Source organism: Montipora foliosa, chromosome 14 (genome assembly GCF_036669935.1).
Source record: "Montipora foliosa isolate CH-2021 chromosome 14, ASM3666993v2, whole genome shotgun sequence".
Taxonomy (NCBI): domain Eukaryota; kingdom Metazoa; phylum Cnidaria; class Anthozoa; order Scleractinia; family Acroporidae; genus Montipora; species Montipora foliosa.
Genome location: NC_090882.1, coordinates 19,548,998 through 19,566,497, shown reverse-complemented (window position 1 = coordinate 19,566,497; position 17,500 = coordinate 19,548,998). Strand labels below are relative to the sequence as shown.

Sequence of the window (17,500 nt, the reverse complement as noted above, 5' to 3'; positions counted from 1 at the left end):
CAGTGTGGGAGGTATAATTTGTTTGTAGCTTAAATTTGGCCATCCTGAGTTTGTTACATATAGTCGTTGGTTAATTAATTCTTTTTTGAAGTCATTTACTCATCTATTTTATTCGTTCGTTCGTCAATTGATTCACTTTTTCATTTATTCCGCGATTCAAAAAGAGTTGAAGGGCACTTTTTCTTTCAGACAAAAATTCGTTCATCGTTAAGCACATTGAGAAGATGAATGATCGCCCTCTTTTTCTGTTTCAGAATAATCCTTTCGTGACCTTCCCTACGTTTGTTTGTCAGTTGTGTTTTCAGTATACCGGTTGTTTGCCAGACGGGTGTGCCATGCAGCAACCTTGCTAATGGAAATTAGTGACACGAAAGAAGGGAACTCGTATAAACAACGAATAGCAAATTCGAAATCTTGACTATTGAGAATCCATTTTAGAGTAAAATCGTATAAGCTGTTACGAATTCATACTAGTCGAGAAAAAAAAATCGATTAATAATATAAAACTTCTTTCTTTAGATGAAACAGGTTTTTGACATGGATGCGCTGAAAACGAATGGTGTTAACATGTCAACTGTCAGCTGACCTGTAGATATTTAAGCCTAAACTGAAAACCTGAACAAACAGATGCTCGTTCTGGGAGTTAAGTTTCTATTTTCTCTAGTTCCACACAGAAACGACTTCCGAAAAAAAAAACTTAAGTACAACATGTCTTTCATCGATCCAAAGATTGTTTTTTACATTATTACCCTAAAAGGTTCAGGTCCAACAGAATTAAGCTTTTCAATAATTTAACTTTGAGTAAAGGAAAGCTTTTCCTGTGCCTGGAAGGCAAAGAAACCATAACCTGAGTATGTATCTGATACAGGGTAGCAATAAACACATTTATTTCTTCATTCCTTCTCTATGCTTGAGTGAAATTAATTAGAAGATTTCGTGGCGGCAACTTTCTCAAATTGTCCCAAAAAGAAGTACATCCTTGTTATATTTCAAAAGTTTAGAACAATCTGAACAAAACAATCTCGAAGAAAGAAACCGTCTTTTATGAAGAAGTCTAATATTTCAGATTCTAATGTAAACATTCATGGGCGGTTCATTTGTGTTCGACCTAGACCTTATTTCGCCTGCTTTAACCTAACTATCCCGTCGTTCATCAATATCCGTTCTTGTCACATTCTACCAATTAATCTGTTGGAACAGGTGTATTCTTATTGTTCGGTTTGTTTGGTGCAGTTTTTTTTATGTCAACGCCAGCAGAGGCACTATGTGTCTTGTGTTAATACCATCAACGTGGATCTTGTACTATTATTCATATTTTTTGAAATACTCGAGGTGACGTGCAACTTTCAATCCGTGAATTACTTCGACAATCGTTACATTTGGGAGAGTAGTTCTCAGTCTATAGCTTGTGCATAATTAGTTAATATGCGAGGGATATTTTAGTTAGAAACGCGTGTTTTTCAGAAACATAAACACTCTAGTTGAATTAATGAACGCCGTTAGCTTTCGAAAGCTAATGTCTTCGAATTCACCCACAGACATAAATGTTAAATTATTTTTCGAGGGTTGCTCACTTAACATTTAAAACATGCTGTCAGTGGATTTTATGATTCCGCATTAATTAAGGTTTGAACAAAATCGAAACGGTGATTTGGCTGACAGTTCAATAAAAAAAAGTTCAATAACGTCTGTCTGATTTCCTTGGTTTTTTTTTAAAGTATTTCTTTCAAGGATAATTTACCAAACAAATTCTTAAAAATACCGAATCATTATAATGAAGTTTTTTATTCCTCAAAATGACACGTTTGCTTTAGAGGACTGTGGACACAAAATAAATAAATAACCTTTTTATAAGGTGTCTCACAACTGATGGAGACATTGTTGAAAGCCGCGACATTTATTTGTTCAACAGGACATCCATTGAAAGGAGATCAACACTCTTTTACATACAAGCTATAACAAGTGGTCTGAAGACGGATGAGGGTTTTTCGATTACGATTAGTTGGTCACGTGGTAAGTCTATCTTCACCTGGTTACAAAAATCGGAACGTTTTTATTACATTTTCGGGTCTCACAAGAAAGGACACAAAGGTGTGTTTGAAAATCAATTATTTAGCATTTGAGTCCAGAAAATTATTAACATTAAGATTTGATGCGTTTTCTTTCAAAGTTTTCGTATGGAGAAAAAGGCGAACAAGGCATTTCTTATCTACCAATTCAATCTCATCACTTTTGTCACATTAATTTTACATCACTTATATTCATTCGACTCTGTTGGGTTTTCTCGATAACAAGCGCTCGTGTTATTCTTGGAAGGCATGCCGTATTTTTCATATTTCGTGCCGGCAGGTATCAGTGGTGGGCGTCATTTAAGCTCATAAATCAGACAACGCCAACAGAGACATTGCTACTTTTCTAAGACGACACTGCTTTTCTAATTACAGCAAAATGCCTGGAGGTGATGGCCATTTTAACGAATTTCAAAAGTAGAAGCACTTCATGATTCTTACGGCTTTTATGAACAACGATATTTTGCCTCGAGGAGTTCAGTTCAGACGTGTCGATGATGTGATTGATTGGTTTCGGCCCTTGAAAAAGAACTATACTGGCTCTTAAATACTCCATTTCCTAAAATTCGACTGGCTGAGGTCATCAAATGATCAAACGCAGCTGACATCCGAGAACATCCCCATTAATTGAAAAAGAAATAACCGTAACCGACATTTTCAAGTTCGAAATACTACTGATATCATTCGGTGCTGCTTCATTGCTGTTAATAGTGGATCTGTGCAAGAAGATCTATCTGACGGCCATACTTTATCATAGCAGTAAAAATAGCACTAACGCTTTAAAACTGATGGAAAACACTTCCAGGCCAAGTTTAGCCTCAGGAGGATCATTAACAGAAAGCGAATGGATAAGAGCTGTGAAGCTGACGCTGTATGCCTCCATTCTCATCACCGGGATAACTGGAAATACGTTAGTCTGTTTGGTGGTCAGCCGACAACAAAGACTTCGCACGTCGACTAATTTATACATTATGAACTTAGCATTGGCAGACCTTGCAGTTACCATATTGTGTATACCATTCGATGTAGCTGTACAAGAAAACGGTTATATTTGGCCTTTCGGCGAGTTCTTATGCCACCTTATCTATCCTGTAATGACTATGTGCACATTTGCTTCCGTCGGAACTCTCACAGCCATAGCTTATAACAGATATATGGCTATATTACGTCCCATGCGAGTACAAGCTGGACGAAAGCGCGCCAAAATAAATATCGCCATCATATGGGTAGCTTCTCTGACATTTGTTCTACCCTACGTCACAGTTCTAACAAAGAGAAATTCACGCTGCGAAGAGACCTGGTCGAAACTTTACAAGCGCATCTATACAGTTTTTATATTCGCTTTCCAATATGTTATACCTCTGTCAATAATTTCGCTAGCGTATGTTAGAATCGGCTTACAACTTCGAAAAAATCAGAGGAATTTAACCCCTGCACACCGAGTGCAAGACAGGGATGTGGAAAAAGTAGTGCGAATGATGGTAATCGTGGTTTTGATTTTCGCAGTGTGTATGCTCCCTAATCACATACTCTGGCTTTTGAGCGATTTCACCGACGACTTCACATCTGGGCGAAAGGTTCTTGGGTGGGGAGAAATACTGATATACGCCAATAGCTGCACCAATCCTATCGTTTACAGCGTTTGTATTGAGGAATTTCGCTCAGCTTTCAAAGCTTACATCACAAAATGTTGCAGGGTAACAGAAGAGGACATTACGCCTGTTAGGAAAATATTTGAGCGAATCTCTCTGAGAGAACGGAGCGTTTCAAATGACAGAATTCTCACACGACAATTAAGTCGTCGTCTTCGGTTGAACTCGTTTCATCAAAATCAATCGTTTGAGTTGAGTCGTGGGAATATCGCTAAAATTGCCGGACTAAACAGTAGTCGCACGATCTCAACCGTCGGGGATTCATCGCCTCAAGTTCATGATAGAATGCTGCCGCCAACACCGAATACAGAAGCAAGACAAAATATGCTAGAACCTCTAGACCTGAATGAAAATATCTTTGCAGTAACTTCAGTGTAAGAGTTCTTTGATGCAATTTTCAGTGGAAATACTTTATTCTCCATAAAAGGATATTAACAGAACAACTTGGGAAATTTCTAGAGTTAAACCCTTTGGAGTGTCTACATTTAGAGTAATGGTTGATCCTTCATTGGACGGTTCCAGGTTTGGAGAGATTCTGTAAATTACAAGGTAAACTTGTAACCAATTAAGCTTCCGTATTCATTAGTGCGTTGCTATGACATTTTCTGTCGTGCAAAGTGTTATGACAGATTTATGAAGCTTTTAAATGAGACTGTCGGAGCCAAGCATAAGTTTCCGAGCACCGGCCGGAGTAGACAATCATCAATCAATCATGCAATCACTTAATTGATGAGTCAAAGCTTCGAGAATACTATCATTATATAACCCAGTTTGACGCTCAAACCGGCCTAAACCGGCCAGACTTAGTATTTTACTCTAACGCCAGACGATTTTATTCGTCAATGGGGAACCCCTGGGAGTCAATGGGAGAAGGGAAGGCCAATTAGTTCGAAATTAGTGGTGCTGTTCATTCTGTCCAAGTGGTAATAGCTTTGAACTTGTGGGTGAAATCTCAAGTGTCCTCTAATATGACTGTTTATTAGGTTTTACAAGGTGGTTGTTTTATCTTTGAACTTGTGGATAAAATCCCAAATTGCGAAAATTATAAATTTATTATAATTTATGCTTATGAGGAGCGCTTCTCTAAAGTGCACCCAACGAGCAAATGAAGCCAAAAGAAGCTTAAGAGAAATTTCTAGGCTCCTTGATGATAATGATGATGATGATGAAACCTTTATTTAAGTGTCATAAATAGATTCTAGTAGATTACAGTGCTAACTGGGGACACTAAAACAAAGCTAGTTAAAATAAAGTAAAATTATCCTAATTAAGACTTAAAGAATCTAAAATTTCTAAAATTCCTAAAAATTTAATATTTACAATTTATATCAATTTAATCATATAAAATTTGAATGTAATGTAATGTATAAAGACTGTCTAAAGAGATAGAGGATATTACATGGCCGCGCGGAGATACGAGATTTCTCTTCGAGTGTTGAAAAATATAAAAATAAAAATATTTTTCATCACGAGAAGAGAAATTTTGTATCTCCAAGCGGCCATGTAATATTCTATCTATTGTATAAACACCAATGAAATGCCAAATCATTTCACGAAAAGCATCGAAAGGCGCGTTTTTATATGTAACCATAGCAACAGTGATCTTTTCACGTGTGAAGATATCATGTTTTCGCGCGAAAGCTCACCTGGCATTTCATTGGTGTTTATATAATAAATGTTCTTATCAACTAGAAGAATTTGATCTGTTCGGATATCTTAGCAGAAAATTGAAGTGTTCGGAAATTTTAGGAAATGATATCTTTCAGTTCAAATCTAAACTTGGCCTCCTAAGAACTTCGCAGCGAACCATTTGCTCCTCCGAAACTGCTAGGTGATCTTTATAAGTGCCAAAAATTGGAAAAATACCCCTTCCGAAAACGTAAGGGACTACTTTTTCCTGGTTGCGAAACTTTTAGATTATGGTTTAGAAAAGAATGATAAAGCTGTTTGGCATCGTAGAACCGAAATTCGTTGAATAGTTTGACTCACCTTGCTAGCAGAGCCTTTCTTTTGCTTGCTCGATTTTGGCGTTCTCGAAAAAGATTCTGCATGAGTCGAGTAAGATATTTATTGAGTATGCGCTATGTTGCCAGGAAACAGTCTCGAACCCAAGCATAATATGGCAGATTTCGCCGCCATCTTGGTTTTTCACGATAGAGCGGGCTCACTGATGGTTATCGGTTTTATCACTAAACGGATGCTCGCACTGGAAAAACCGGTTTGACGAGAGAAAACAAGACTGACTAGTCCAGAAGTTCGGACTGCGGCGGCTTCAAAGAGTTGACGCTATTCAGGCAGAGCCTTTTTTTCTCCTCCTCAGTAAAGAAAAAGACAAAAGGAGGCTCGGCTCGCAGAGTGAGTTTTCACCGAAGATTATCGTTGGGTGCCCCTGTTGTCTGTGATGCTGTTTGTTATGGTGTATGCACAGTCGTGATTGATATTTCACCAGAAACGTCTTTACCGAAGCGTCCTTATAAACGTTTTTCACAATGAAGTCTGTAGAGCTAAACTATTGAATAGTTTCAAATTACGACGGCTGCTGAACTTTTTTTTTTAATTACCCCGATAACCAAATCAAAGTATCCCTTTGTAGATAGTTATAAACTTTCATCACGTAAACGATTTCTTAATCACCGTGACCTTCTTAAAGTTGAAGCGAACGTTTTTTAATGTTGATTTGTGTTTTTTATAATCATCTTTTAGCTGTAGGCATTATTCTTATAGGGTTAGCGCCAAGCTTAAAGGCCGGGACACACTACGCGATAAGTCGCTGCGACACGTCGCGGGGACAAGTCGCCGCAACAATTTGATTCATTCCTCACGGGACTATTAGAACCCACAAATGACCAGCTCCCAACGTCAGTGGCTTCATAGCTCAGTTGGTTAGAGCGTCGCACCGGTATCGCGAGGTCACGGGTTCAAACCCCCTTGAAGTCCTGAATTATTCAGGCTTCTCTACGCAATTGCAAAAATTGCTCTCATAACTGCGATGATCATAGCCTCACTTGATTTCATATCCGCAGTTCACATATGATTAATTTCATATACCATTTCATCATTGATTCATTCCTCACGGGACCATTAGAACCCACAAATGACCAGCTCCCAGCGTCAGTGGCTTCATAGCTCAGTTGGTTAGAGCGTCGCACCGGAATCGCGAGGTCATGGGTTCAAACCCCGTTGAAGTCCTGAATTTTTCAGACTTCTCTACGCAATTGTAAAAATTGCGCTCATAACTGCGAAGATCATAGCTTCACTTGACGGTTAATTTTATGAAAATCATTGTCGCTGCAGCAGAATTTTGTCGCCGCGATCAGTCGCACGAATTCAAACCAGTTTGAATTCGAGCGACTTATCGCAGCGACAAAATTAGCGAAAGCAGCGTTGTCGCATCGTGTGTACACTTCCGGCAACAAGTCGCTGCGACAAAATATAAATGAACCAATGAGAGAGCGTCATATGGCCAGCCATATTGAATTAGAAAACTAGTTCACATTCCCCCTCATACGAGATCTCTGCGTGTGCACCGAACAGGTGTCGTATCGCAGCGACTTGTTTTGCAAGTAGTACACACGGAGCAACTTGTCGCAGAGACCTGTCGCTGCGACTTGTCGCCTAGTGTGTCCCGGCCTTAAGAGTGGTCAGTTGACCAAAAAAACCGTCCAATGGTATCCGGATAGTTTTGAATTCGCAACTTTTTCTTTGCGGATTCGCCGTCCGTCCACACGTATCCAGAGAATCCGCAACTTCTTAAATCCGCTCTCTAGAGTGGAATTTTTTTAATACTCAAAGAATTTAGAACGGTCCATAATGCGGAACAATATTCAAAGGACTAACCCATAATAAATATTTGGACAAGCCATGACATCGAACCTTAAATCACAGGTTAGTTTATAGCATGATCCTATAAGTCAACAGAATTTTGAGTGCTAAAAGGGTTTAGTTAATAAATATGAGATACGTAAGAGAGACTATAGCCCATTTCTGAGTTGCTGTTTGCCTCGGTTTCATAGCGAGTCCTGGTACACAACCGTTCAAATGGAAATGAGTGGTGTATTTTCATGCAAATCAAACTCATTATCATTTGAATGATTTAGCACCAAGCCTCGTTTTGAACAAGAGGCAAAACGCAACTCGGAGAATTGCCTATTTGAATGTACTCAACAAACGTAATGGTAACCGTAATACGTAAAAACGTGCAATTCTAGTCTCATAAAAATTAAAATCTGTTATTTGTTGTGTTTATAATGAAAGGATCGCCTTTGAACTCCTCATACGCAAGAGATGACGGTGACTTCAACGTGTCTTTAGCTTTTCTCTTGGTGTGTGTGGCGATAAGTACAGGAAATCGTACGAACGCGAGTGTATTTCGTGATTTACGAGCACGAGTGATATTTTGAAAGTTCTCAAAATGGAGAGTGCAATTTGAGAACTTCCAAAACATCACTCGTGCCCATAAATAACGAAACGTACGATCAAGCTCGTGCAAGCTCGTGAGATTTTTTATGTATTATATATATACTCAACAAATTACTCAATCGTTTCGTTTCCATAGCAACTTTGGTACTGCCTCTAAAATCTCTTTTGCATTCTATAACCTATTTACACATTCGTCATTGGCCAATCAGAAACGCCATGTTCTGTTGAGTATATAATAATTTTAATTATTAAAAACTGGATCATTGGATAATGCAATTCGAGAGTTTTGATTGGCGAAGCCATCATGTGTTATGAGCCATTATATCATGATCTACAAACACGGCAAGCATATGCGTGATTTTTTGGGCCTTTTTATTTTTATTGTAGTCTAGTTTTCTATATTTTGGGGGCATTTTTAATAAAACAATTATTTCACTCGCGCTTGTTGGATATGAGATGACTATAGCCAACTCGGCGCGTATCTATCATCTCATATCCAACGCGCGCTCATGGAATAATTGTTAATTATTAAATTCTCAACCTCGGATAATGCATTTCGCTTCCTCTGATTGGTTCACTCAATCTCGGTTATCAGCTCATATACCTTGGTTTGACCTTATATGGTAAATGATTGCGTTAAGCGTTGCTAAACTAAAAATGTTTTCGCCGGAAAGCGAAATTTCTCTTTGAATAAAGCCAAAAAGGAAAAAAAACTTTTTTTGGTGGAAAGTTTGGATCAATTCCGACGTTTAGAAGTACGCGAAAAGGCAAGAAATGTTTTTGTGATGAGCCTGCGTCTGTCTCGGCCACAAGGTCTTACACAACATCGCATCAGTTCTAATCAAGTTTTTTCGATTTCGCTCGGATTTGCTCGCTTTTATCGCTTGTATTTCGTACTTCCAAATTTCTCGAGATTAAGGAATTTAATAAAACAATATGCACCGCAACGCCTTTTTTTTTTCAATCGGAATACTCACATTTAACGGAATCCTGACCATTCATTTTAGGAGACATAAATCTAGGAGTAATCACTGATCATGAAGTGCGTTGGCTGGGAGAACTTATCACTAGACGAGCCGAGATGCCATGAAGACGATTCATGTACGTAATAAAGAACGTCAATCGAAAGTATTATCATCGATATGTGAGGCTTGTGGAATGCGGCTAAAAATGAAACGTTTGGAGTAAAGAGGTGGAGAAATCTGGATTTTGTTGAAATTGTCTGAAAGATTATTACCTAAGAAATGTCCCTAGCCAAAAATCAGCGTGTTCGTGCAAATTGACTCCAATCTCGAGCCAACAGCTCTTCTCTTGACAGAGGAAGAGAACAGCTCTGGAGAACCCTGAAACAAAGCGTCTCTAATTGGTGCAGTCATGTTAGCACGAACAGTGAGCTGGCGCGTCAGGTTCAAATAGCCATTTTTGTCTATAGGAACTGTGGTATACTAACGTCCAAAAGCCTAGTAAAAACAATAACTCAAAACCGAGCACGTGGCGTCGACTTAACATAACAATGCCACATGACCAACTAGACCCCAGGACATCTCAAGAGCCCTACGGCGCATGTTCTCCTACACAGAGTTTCCTAGAGCCTCGGGTCGATCCGAGGCTCTGGTGACGTGAATGAAATTGACTCATACAACGAATCACGAGGTTCGCAATCGTCATTTTCGCAATTTGATGTATCAGTGCACGTATCTCGTAATTCAAGATGGCGCTGAAAAAGCGGACGAACGAAAAACAAAAACCTGCCAGAGCTCACCCCATGCACAGGATACCCAAGATTAGGAATGCGTTCTCCTATATTACAACGAAACGGCACCTACAGTGGGAGGTCGATAACGGATTCCTACCATGTACCGGTATCAGCTTTAATAAAGTGACTTCACTCAAAACTCTTTCATATCTCGCCAAAAAAATGGAGGATCGCACTTTCTCTCTTTAGCGAAGGGTTTAGAGTGTGGGCTATAGCCGAAGGATGATGCCTACTAATTCAAAGGCATTTCTGCGCGCTTTTCTGAATATTTGGGACAAGTGTTATTGAAATCCAAAAAGAAATTTGGGGGTAACCACGTATTTTTCGAAAATAATTAATCGACAAGATTTGAAAAGCTTTACAATACAAAACAATGTATGGTGTTCTTTTCCATATTGAAGCTTAATTGTCTTTGAAAAATGCGTGGTTACCCCAATTTTCTTTTTAAATACCAAGAGCACTTGCTGAGTCCCATAGTTTTGAACCGCGCAAAAATATCCTTGTATTAATAAGCACCACCTATAGGAAATTCGAGTATCTCGAGATGCGCAGAACATATGCGCAATAATAATAGTTGACACCGTCCTTAAATTGTCCAGATAATTTCGAAAATTATTTCTCTATTTCGGTTTGAAATAAATGAGGTTAAATACATGCATGCCTCCTACCCACGCTGTATTTTATTGAGGACAAAAATCTCTGCTGACAGCTGATAAAGACAGAGCTCTTTTCATTTTAATGTTGTCGATAAAAATGTTTTCAGTTTGGTGAGTTAATTAATGCAACCGACTGAGCAATTTTTAAGGAAACTTTCTCGAACCATGGATTTTTGTTTGTTGTCAATTATGATTTCAAAGAAAGAAGAAAATTGTAAGAACACTTGATTTAAGTGAGATTTACCGTTTTAACATTGTAAAAAGTACGTAATTTAATCAATTTAAGAATTCTCTCCGGTAAAGGTGTTAATTTTAATCTTTATAAAAGCAATTAACGTTTTATCTTTGGTTTTAAAGGTGTTAAGTTATTTAGGAATAAGGTAAGGAAGGAATTTTAATTTTCTGGAAATAATCAGCTCAGAGGCAGTTTGTTTTACAATTGCAATGTCCGAGAAATATCCCCGAGGCTACAATTAAATATTAAGAATGAAATTTATAAAATAGTTTGATTTTCAAGTCCAATAATCCCGGTGATATCTGACATGTCATGGCCTTTGATTTGTCCCTAAATGATTAGTCATAAAACTGAACTTTGTTGTTGCTAAGCTACTGGTTTTCACGTTACGTCATCGCTGTCATGTTGTTCCACCAGTATTTGTACATTACACAGTTCAGTTGACACCTTGGTCTCAATCTTAAGACCTTCCGATAAGATACGAATTTTATTATCTGAAGAATGAATTAACGGACAGTAGGCTAGCCGACGTCAATTCATTTCTCAATAAGGTAAATCGTGACAGAATTCCCTCTGTACACAAGAGCTCCCGGTCGCATTCTACATCCATGTATGTACAAGCACTGGACGGGCTGGGAGGGTAAATTTGTTACTAATTGAAAGAACTAGTAACAAATGCTAATAAAATATCAGTGGAAGGTAATTTCCTTTAAGACAATAGACCTCTTCGCTTAAACAAGGTTTAGGATAAATACACCTACAATCTCGGACGAAACCTGTTTAGACAAAGCAACATTTCTAGTACTCCAACAACTTATCCACCTGTTCCCCTTAAAAGTCGCCCTTTCCCCTCCCCCCAAACTCAATATTGATTTATCTTGGTGGGAAATACACTGTAGAACATTGACTAAGGGGGGATGGGAGTGGGAAGGCAAGAGCAACTAGGGGTGTGTAGAAATAAAGTTGAATTTGTCTCACTGTCTCAACAGCTTCGTCGGAGAAGAACATGAAGCTGAGCACAATGATAGCTGTTTTTACTTGAACCACTGCTCCCACCCCTCAAATTGAGGGGCGGACAGGGTCAGATGCTGCATTGACGTTCCGTTTTACCGGGGCACAAAATTAATCTCCAATCCAAAAAATTGATACCCCAAAACCATACTAAATTTTACAGGAGTTGCAATAAGCCTTTTAACGGTTTCTCATGCCATCTTGGTTAGGGGACAAACGCAGCTTAAATTACAGTGAATGTATGGGATTTTGGCCGAATTCAAACCTCTATCAGACTCCGCTGCAAAAAAGCAGATTTCACAAAATTTTAAAATTTTTTAGGCCATTTTATTAATATAATTCACTCAACGGAAAATTAGCTCATTGCACAAGGCACAATGTCTAAAAATTGGATATTAGAAATCTTCTCGTGTCACTTCAAATTTAGCGGGAATTTGCATAATTTTATTTACAAGGGTTAATATGAAATTTACAAATTTTGTTTACGATCATTATAGCTTGATTCTGGTTGTCATACTTCAAGAAGATAAGGGACCGGTCATTATTTATGTAGGGGGGTAGGGGGGAGGGGGTGGGAGAAAAATGTTGGGCATGTCAAATTTTCTGTGTCCCCCCCCCCCTCCCCTACATTAGGGTATGCAAATAGCAAGTGACCCCCCTTATTTATCAATTATTTCAACCATGACGCCCCCTCTCCCACTACCTCGCATCTACTGGTTAGATGTTTATAAGACCAGTGATGATTGAAAGCTTACTATTAGATGATTTTTGATACCGGTAACCTTCGACTAACCTCTTAAATTACAAAATCAGTGTATCGTGTAGACCAGAAAATTTGCCAAGGATCTTTAAAGCTGCAAGACTGCACATGACTGAATGTGCATTTTAAGAGTACTTATTCAAAGAGAGAAAAAAGAGATGGGAAACAAAAATCGAAATGGAAAAAATAGAACAAAAAGTTAATTATCTTTTGAGTAATGATAATGATGCTTGCTATGGTAAATACTTGAACTCTCAATCAAGTGTCCTTCATTTTGATGTTTCCAACTGTTAGCGTGGAGTTAAGGAACTGTCATACTTGGAAGAAAAACTTGTTTCAAGTTTTTATATTACTGCACTGTTTTTGTTAAAATCACAAGACATAATTAATTAATAGCAGTATAGAAGTATTTGAGTTGTAAAAGTTGTACTTAGTTAGTGAACTACTTTGAACTGCTAAACTGAGGTCAGCATTATGAAGTATTTGGTGCTTCCTTCAAGATTCAAGTTGACTTTCTCCACTGACACACAACAAATGTCATGGTATTAAATTACTGATCAGAGTATCAGGGTCTTAAATATCTTTATACTCCATCCTATCCACCTGGTTCACTAGTCTAACTTTCTTGAATTGACTTCTTATAAGTCTTGCTGAATCATATGACCCCCCCCCCCTCCCTTATCTTTGTACCAGAAAAAAACAATAGCCCCACCCTCTTTGCTAATCTAAAATAGCCTTGGCGCCCCCTATTTTTCTCCCATCCCCACCCCCCCCCCCCCCCTCTACATAAATAATGACCGGTCCCTAATCTCAGTAGAAGTGTCTTTTGAGAGGTATTCTCGCAACCAACAATCGTCAGACCTTAAAGTATTCATAACGGTTCAAAGTCTGCAAAATTCCCACACCTTCACTGTAACTTAACCCGTGCTTACCCGCCAACCATTATGGCGTCAGAAACCGTGAAAAGCTCTATTCAATAAACTTACCTGCCTGCGGATTGCATGGAGAAACTGTAAATAAATGTCTTTTACTGTACAGTTGCGACAGAATCTTTCTCTTCATCAGCGTATTGCTCTCGTTTCAGATTCAAAACATTTTCTTTCGGGATAGAGTATTGAAGACGTTAATCAAATTACTCTTTGTCAACTCAGCCGTGGTAAAACAGTATTTCTGACCGGACTAGACAACGATAAAAATTCAATAATGCCGCCAGTGCGAATTTTTTCGATGAGATAAATTGCACGTGTGTCAAGGTGACCACGTGATCAAGATCTTCCCACGTTCAAGATAGCCTCGTTTTCAGATCTTACGGAAGTGAAATGGGAACTGCAAATGGTAGGTGATTTGTTGTAATAAGAAAATGTATTTATACAAATTGGTACGAGCTAAGAGTGTAATAAAGTGTTCACAATGTGTGTGTCTTGATCTCCTGAATGGGTTTTTTGATTGATTCCGGGAAGGGAAGGGCAGCAAGCTTATTTATTATTTTTTGGTACAGTTTATCACGATCTACAACTTGAGTCGGATGGACTGAATGTCATATTAACAACGCGATCACCATTAAAGCTCCTTTTCAAATATAGACTAAAGCAGGCAAGTATTAAATATAAGTCAATTTTATTAAATCAAGGCCTAACATTTCAAATTGGTAAGCCCCTCATTCTTAATTTAAGTCCTTTTAAGAAAACGGGGAGGTAAGTTATCATTGGGCAGAGTATATAAGTCATTTCCAACGATGTCCACTACGATCCGGTGGGATGACCCTGTATCTTATTTCATTTTAAAGTGCCCCTGTGATCAGAACAATAATTTCCTTTTTTTCTTCAGATTTTGAAAGGGTGTTTGCTTAACACCTGACTGGCAAAATTTTGAGCTCTAATTTTAATCCAAAGGCCGTTTACTTTGAGTGTAAGTTTTGGATTTCACTGTCCGCCATTATTCACGTTCAAAACTAACCGAATGGACCTCAGAGGGTTGGATCTAAGGAAAAGTGACGTCAAAAGCTCACTAACCTAAAATTCCAGCGTGTGAATCAGCTTAGGGCGCGTTCGATTGACCCTATTCCGGAATAAGAATACGTGGAGTGATGATTAAAACGGTATGTTTGGCGAGTTTCGAAGCAGCAAGGATAAAAAAAATATGTTTAAAATAGCATTTTAGCAAATAGTTGAAAATTTTAATGTGAATCTCCGTAAAAACGAAGGATTTCTAACTTTTACTTAAATTCCATGTATTCCTATTCCGGAATACGGTCAATCGAACGCACCCTTACTATACATGCAAAACGCGAGTTTAAAAGTCCGAAAGCCCAAAACTACCGTGCCGTATATTAATTCTGCGGCGTACACACGTATTGCATTCTTAAACTAGTCAGCCTTTTGACGTCATTTTCTCCTCGATCCAGCCCTCTCGAGAACTTAAAGCTAGTAATGGCGGACCATTAAATAGGAAAATTCCAGTTACAATAAACAGGTGTCTTTTTTAAATCAAGGCAACTCTGGTCGCTCAGTGTATTCACATAGGGTTAACCTCTTAAACTTCCTTTTTAGGGTATTATTTGTGTTTATTTATTATGATACCTTAAATAAAATATGTATATATGTATATATATGTTTAGTTAACATGGTTTTGAAATCGAATGAAAAATAAGAATTGATTTTTTGATCACAGGGGCACTTTAATACATGCAATACTGACAGAGTGTCTTGATTTGAAGCATTTTGGGGAAAGTGATAGCATTCCTTCCGTTGTGCATTTTGGTGGAGTCTGACTAAACGGCGAAGATCAACGCTCGAGCCATAAGGAAATATTGTGGAAAATTCGTATTTGGTCCGCGGGCGATGGGCACCGCTGGAATTCCCAACATATCGCGCGTTGTAAAGTCAGAGGCCTCTGATTTCTCTGCTCTTTTACACTGTTTTATAGACCTCAGGATGGAAACCAAAAATTCTTTGCAGTGAACATTTGTTAAGATCGGATGGGAGGGTTATACTAATTTGAAACCTTTTTTCTGTATGTTGATGTTACTGCCTTTGCAAAAATTTGAATGAATAGCGCGTTTCTAGATTGATACTAAGGGTGCGTTCGATTGACCCTATTCCGGAATAAGAATACGTGGAGTGATGATTTAAAACTGTACGTTTGGGGTTTTGAAGAAACAAGGATAATAAAGATATGTTTCAAAATACCATTTTAGCCGGTATTTGACAATTTTAATATGAATCTCTGAAGAGCGAAGGATTGCTATCCTCTATTTCTTGTATTCCAATTCCGGAATACGGCCAATCGAACGCGCCCTAAGATTCCAATTATATATTCCCAAAGTTTAAACTATAGCTCAAAATTCACCAAGGTTTTCTTTTAACATCAGCATATTCCAGCCTGCTTTATTTTTTATAACTTTTATTAAATACCTTTAAGAATTTCACTTAAATCCTACGCGATAATGAAGTAGGTTTTCAACCGGGTATCGAAAGAAATCGCGCGCCAAGCTTTCAACCAATGAGAAGCCAAAATCAAACTGAACCAATAGCGATTTCCACCCTCCCAACTTCCCGCCCTTGAGTCAGTTACAATGAACTTGCTTCGAATTTTGGTTTTGAAAAGCTTCTTGAGATTATTGTGGGTCATTAGCTTTTCTTTATATTTGACGAAACTCTGTTGAAAACCGCTCCTGAGGTGACCTAGCTCTGAACACAAATATTTGCCCATATGAAACCCAGTGAAGCTCATATTACTTAGCTCGATATCAAGTCCTTGTAACTGCTCCGCCTCAGACAAGAAACAAAAAGCAAAGGCCTAGAATCGAGTAGATTCCTCCACGGAGATTTCTATCATAGATAAAACGTCATCGTTTGTTGACAGTATTTTGAAACTTCCATGCTTCAATATGAAGATGCATATTTTGTGATAGGCAGTTCTCCATTTCGATGCTATGGTACTGCTTAGTAGAAATTATGGCAAAAAGCTTGGCTCGCCAAGGCCATTGCTCCATTTTCACTTTGCTCGATTCTCGATTGCCGGTAAGTTATTAGGGAGATTAAGCACGTGACGTTTTTGAGAGGCGGACAGCAAACGGAAGTGACCTATTTTCCCTTTTAACTTGTCTTCACACAACCATATTTTATTGATAAGTACCTTTTTCCATTAGAGATGATTAGTTTTAAAATCTGGGAGACACTACTGTCCTGGCATGCGAAATGTTTACTTCCGGTTGCCGTCCGCTGCTCAAAAACGGCTCGTGCTTAAGTTCCAAATTGGTCGCTCTCCAGCAACCTGTAGTTGGTTTTCGATGCAACGGACGATTTCACAGACATACTTCGCCAGAAGGTTCTGCCTATTTCCCTTCAAATGTTTCAGGGGATGTTAACGGCTTGTTTTACAGTCTTGTAATAAGTTACCTGACTTGGGAAAAAGAGAGGTTCGAAGTAACTGTTCCGATACACATATGTCTGCTTTTCAATTGTAAAACAAAGCAGTTAAGCATTAAAACTGATGACTTAAATGAGAAACGCCATGAGGTTTGTATTATAGCAACATCGCCTCCAGACTCAATTGCTAGGGAGCATAAGCAAAGATGACATTGTCGAGAACGAGAACGGCAGGAAAGAAGTTTAAAACGGGTTTAATGAGCAAAAACAATGGCTTTGCACTCCCCGCGCATGCATTTTACATTTTGATACATTTGTTGTCCGTTTTCGTCCTGACAATGACTGACATTAAATGACCAAATTTAAGTTATGTCATAGTTAATCTAGGGACTGGTTATGAAACTCTGGGAATTTCAAAAGCAGGAACAAAACAGTCGCAATTAGATGTTGAACCGACCGTGACCCTGCACAATCTTTTGTTTTTGGTTCGCAAGTTAATTGCGAATAAATTAGTCGAAGCTTTTGATTGGTTATCCTGCCGAAAAAAACGTGTTTTTGTCGGGTTTTGTGCA

General features: G+C 38.4%; 3 protein-coding genes across 8 annotated transcripts in view; 1 reads left to right on the top strand and 2 right to left on the bottom strand.

The window, feature by feature from the left end:
• The window catches only part of LOC137985371 (QRFP-like peptide receptor), a 9,153-nt gene extending 1,149 nt beyond the window's left edge, over nt 1-8,004 (top strand). The window contains exons 2-4 of one of the 3 annotated variants that reach the window (XR_011119289.1): nt 1,913-2,013; nt 2,445-4,270; nt 7,976-8,004. Coding sequence is in view for 2 of the 3 variants with exons in the window: in XM_068832957.1 (XP_068689058.1) it covers nt 2,858-4,099 (1,242 nt within the window). In the remaining variant the exon portion in view is untranslated. Of the gene's footprint in view, nt 1-1,912; nt 2,092-2,444 lie in introns of those variants that run through there. The other 2 variants (XM_068832957.1, XM_068832958.1) reach the window with 2 other exon arrangements.
• The window catches only part of LOC137985578 (myosin-IIIb-like), a 78,592-nt gene extending 64,815 nt beyond the window's left edge, over nt 1-13,777 (bottom strand). For both annotated transcript variants that reach the window (XM_068833199.1, XM_068833200.1), the window contains exon 1: nt 13,545-13,777. The gene's annotated coding sequence lies outside the window, so the exon portion shown is untranslated. The remainder of the gene's footprint in view (nt 1-13,544) is intronic.
• Nucleotides 13,778-14,211: 434 nt separating this feature from the next.
• LOC137985305 (uncharacterized) overlaps nt 14,212-17,500 on the bottom strand; it is a 67,994-nt gene continuing 64,705 nt past the window's right edge. For all 3 annotated transcript variants that reach the window (XM_068832889.1, XM_068832891.1, XM_068832890.1), the window contains one exon: nt 14,212-17,500. This exon is cut by the window's right edge and continues 2,005 nt beyond it. The gene's annotated coding sequence lies outside the window, so the exon portion shown is untranslated.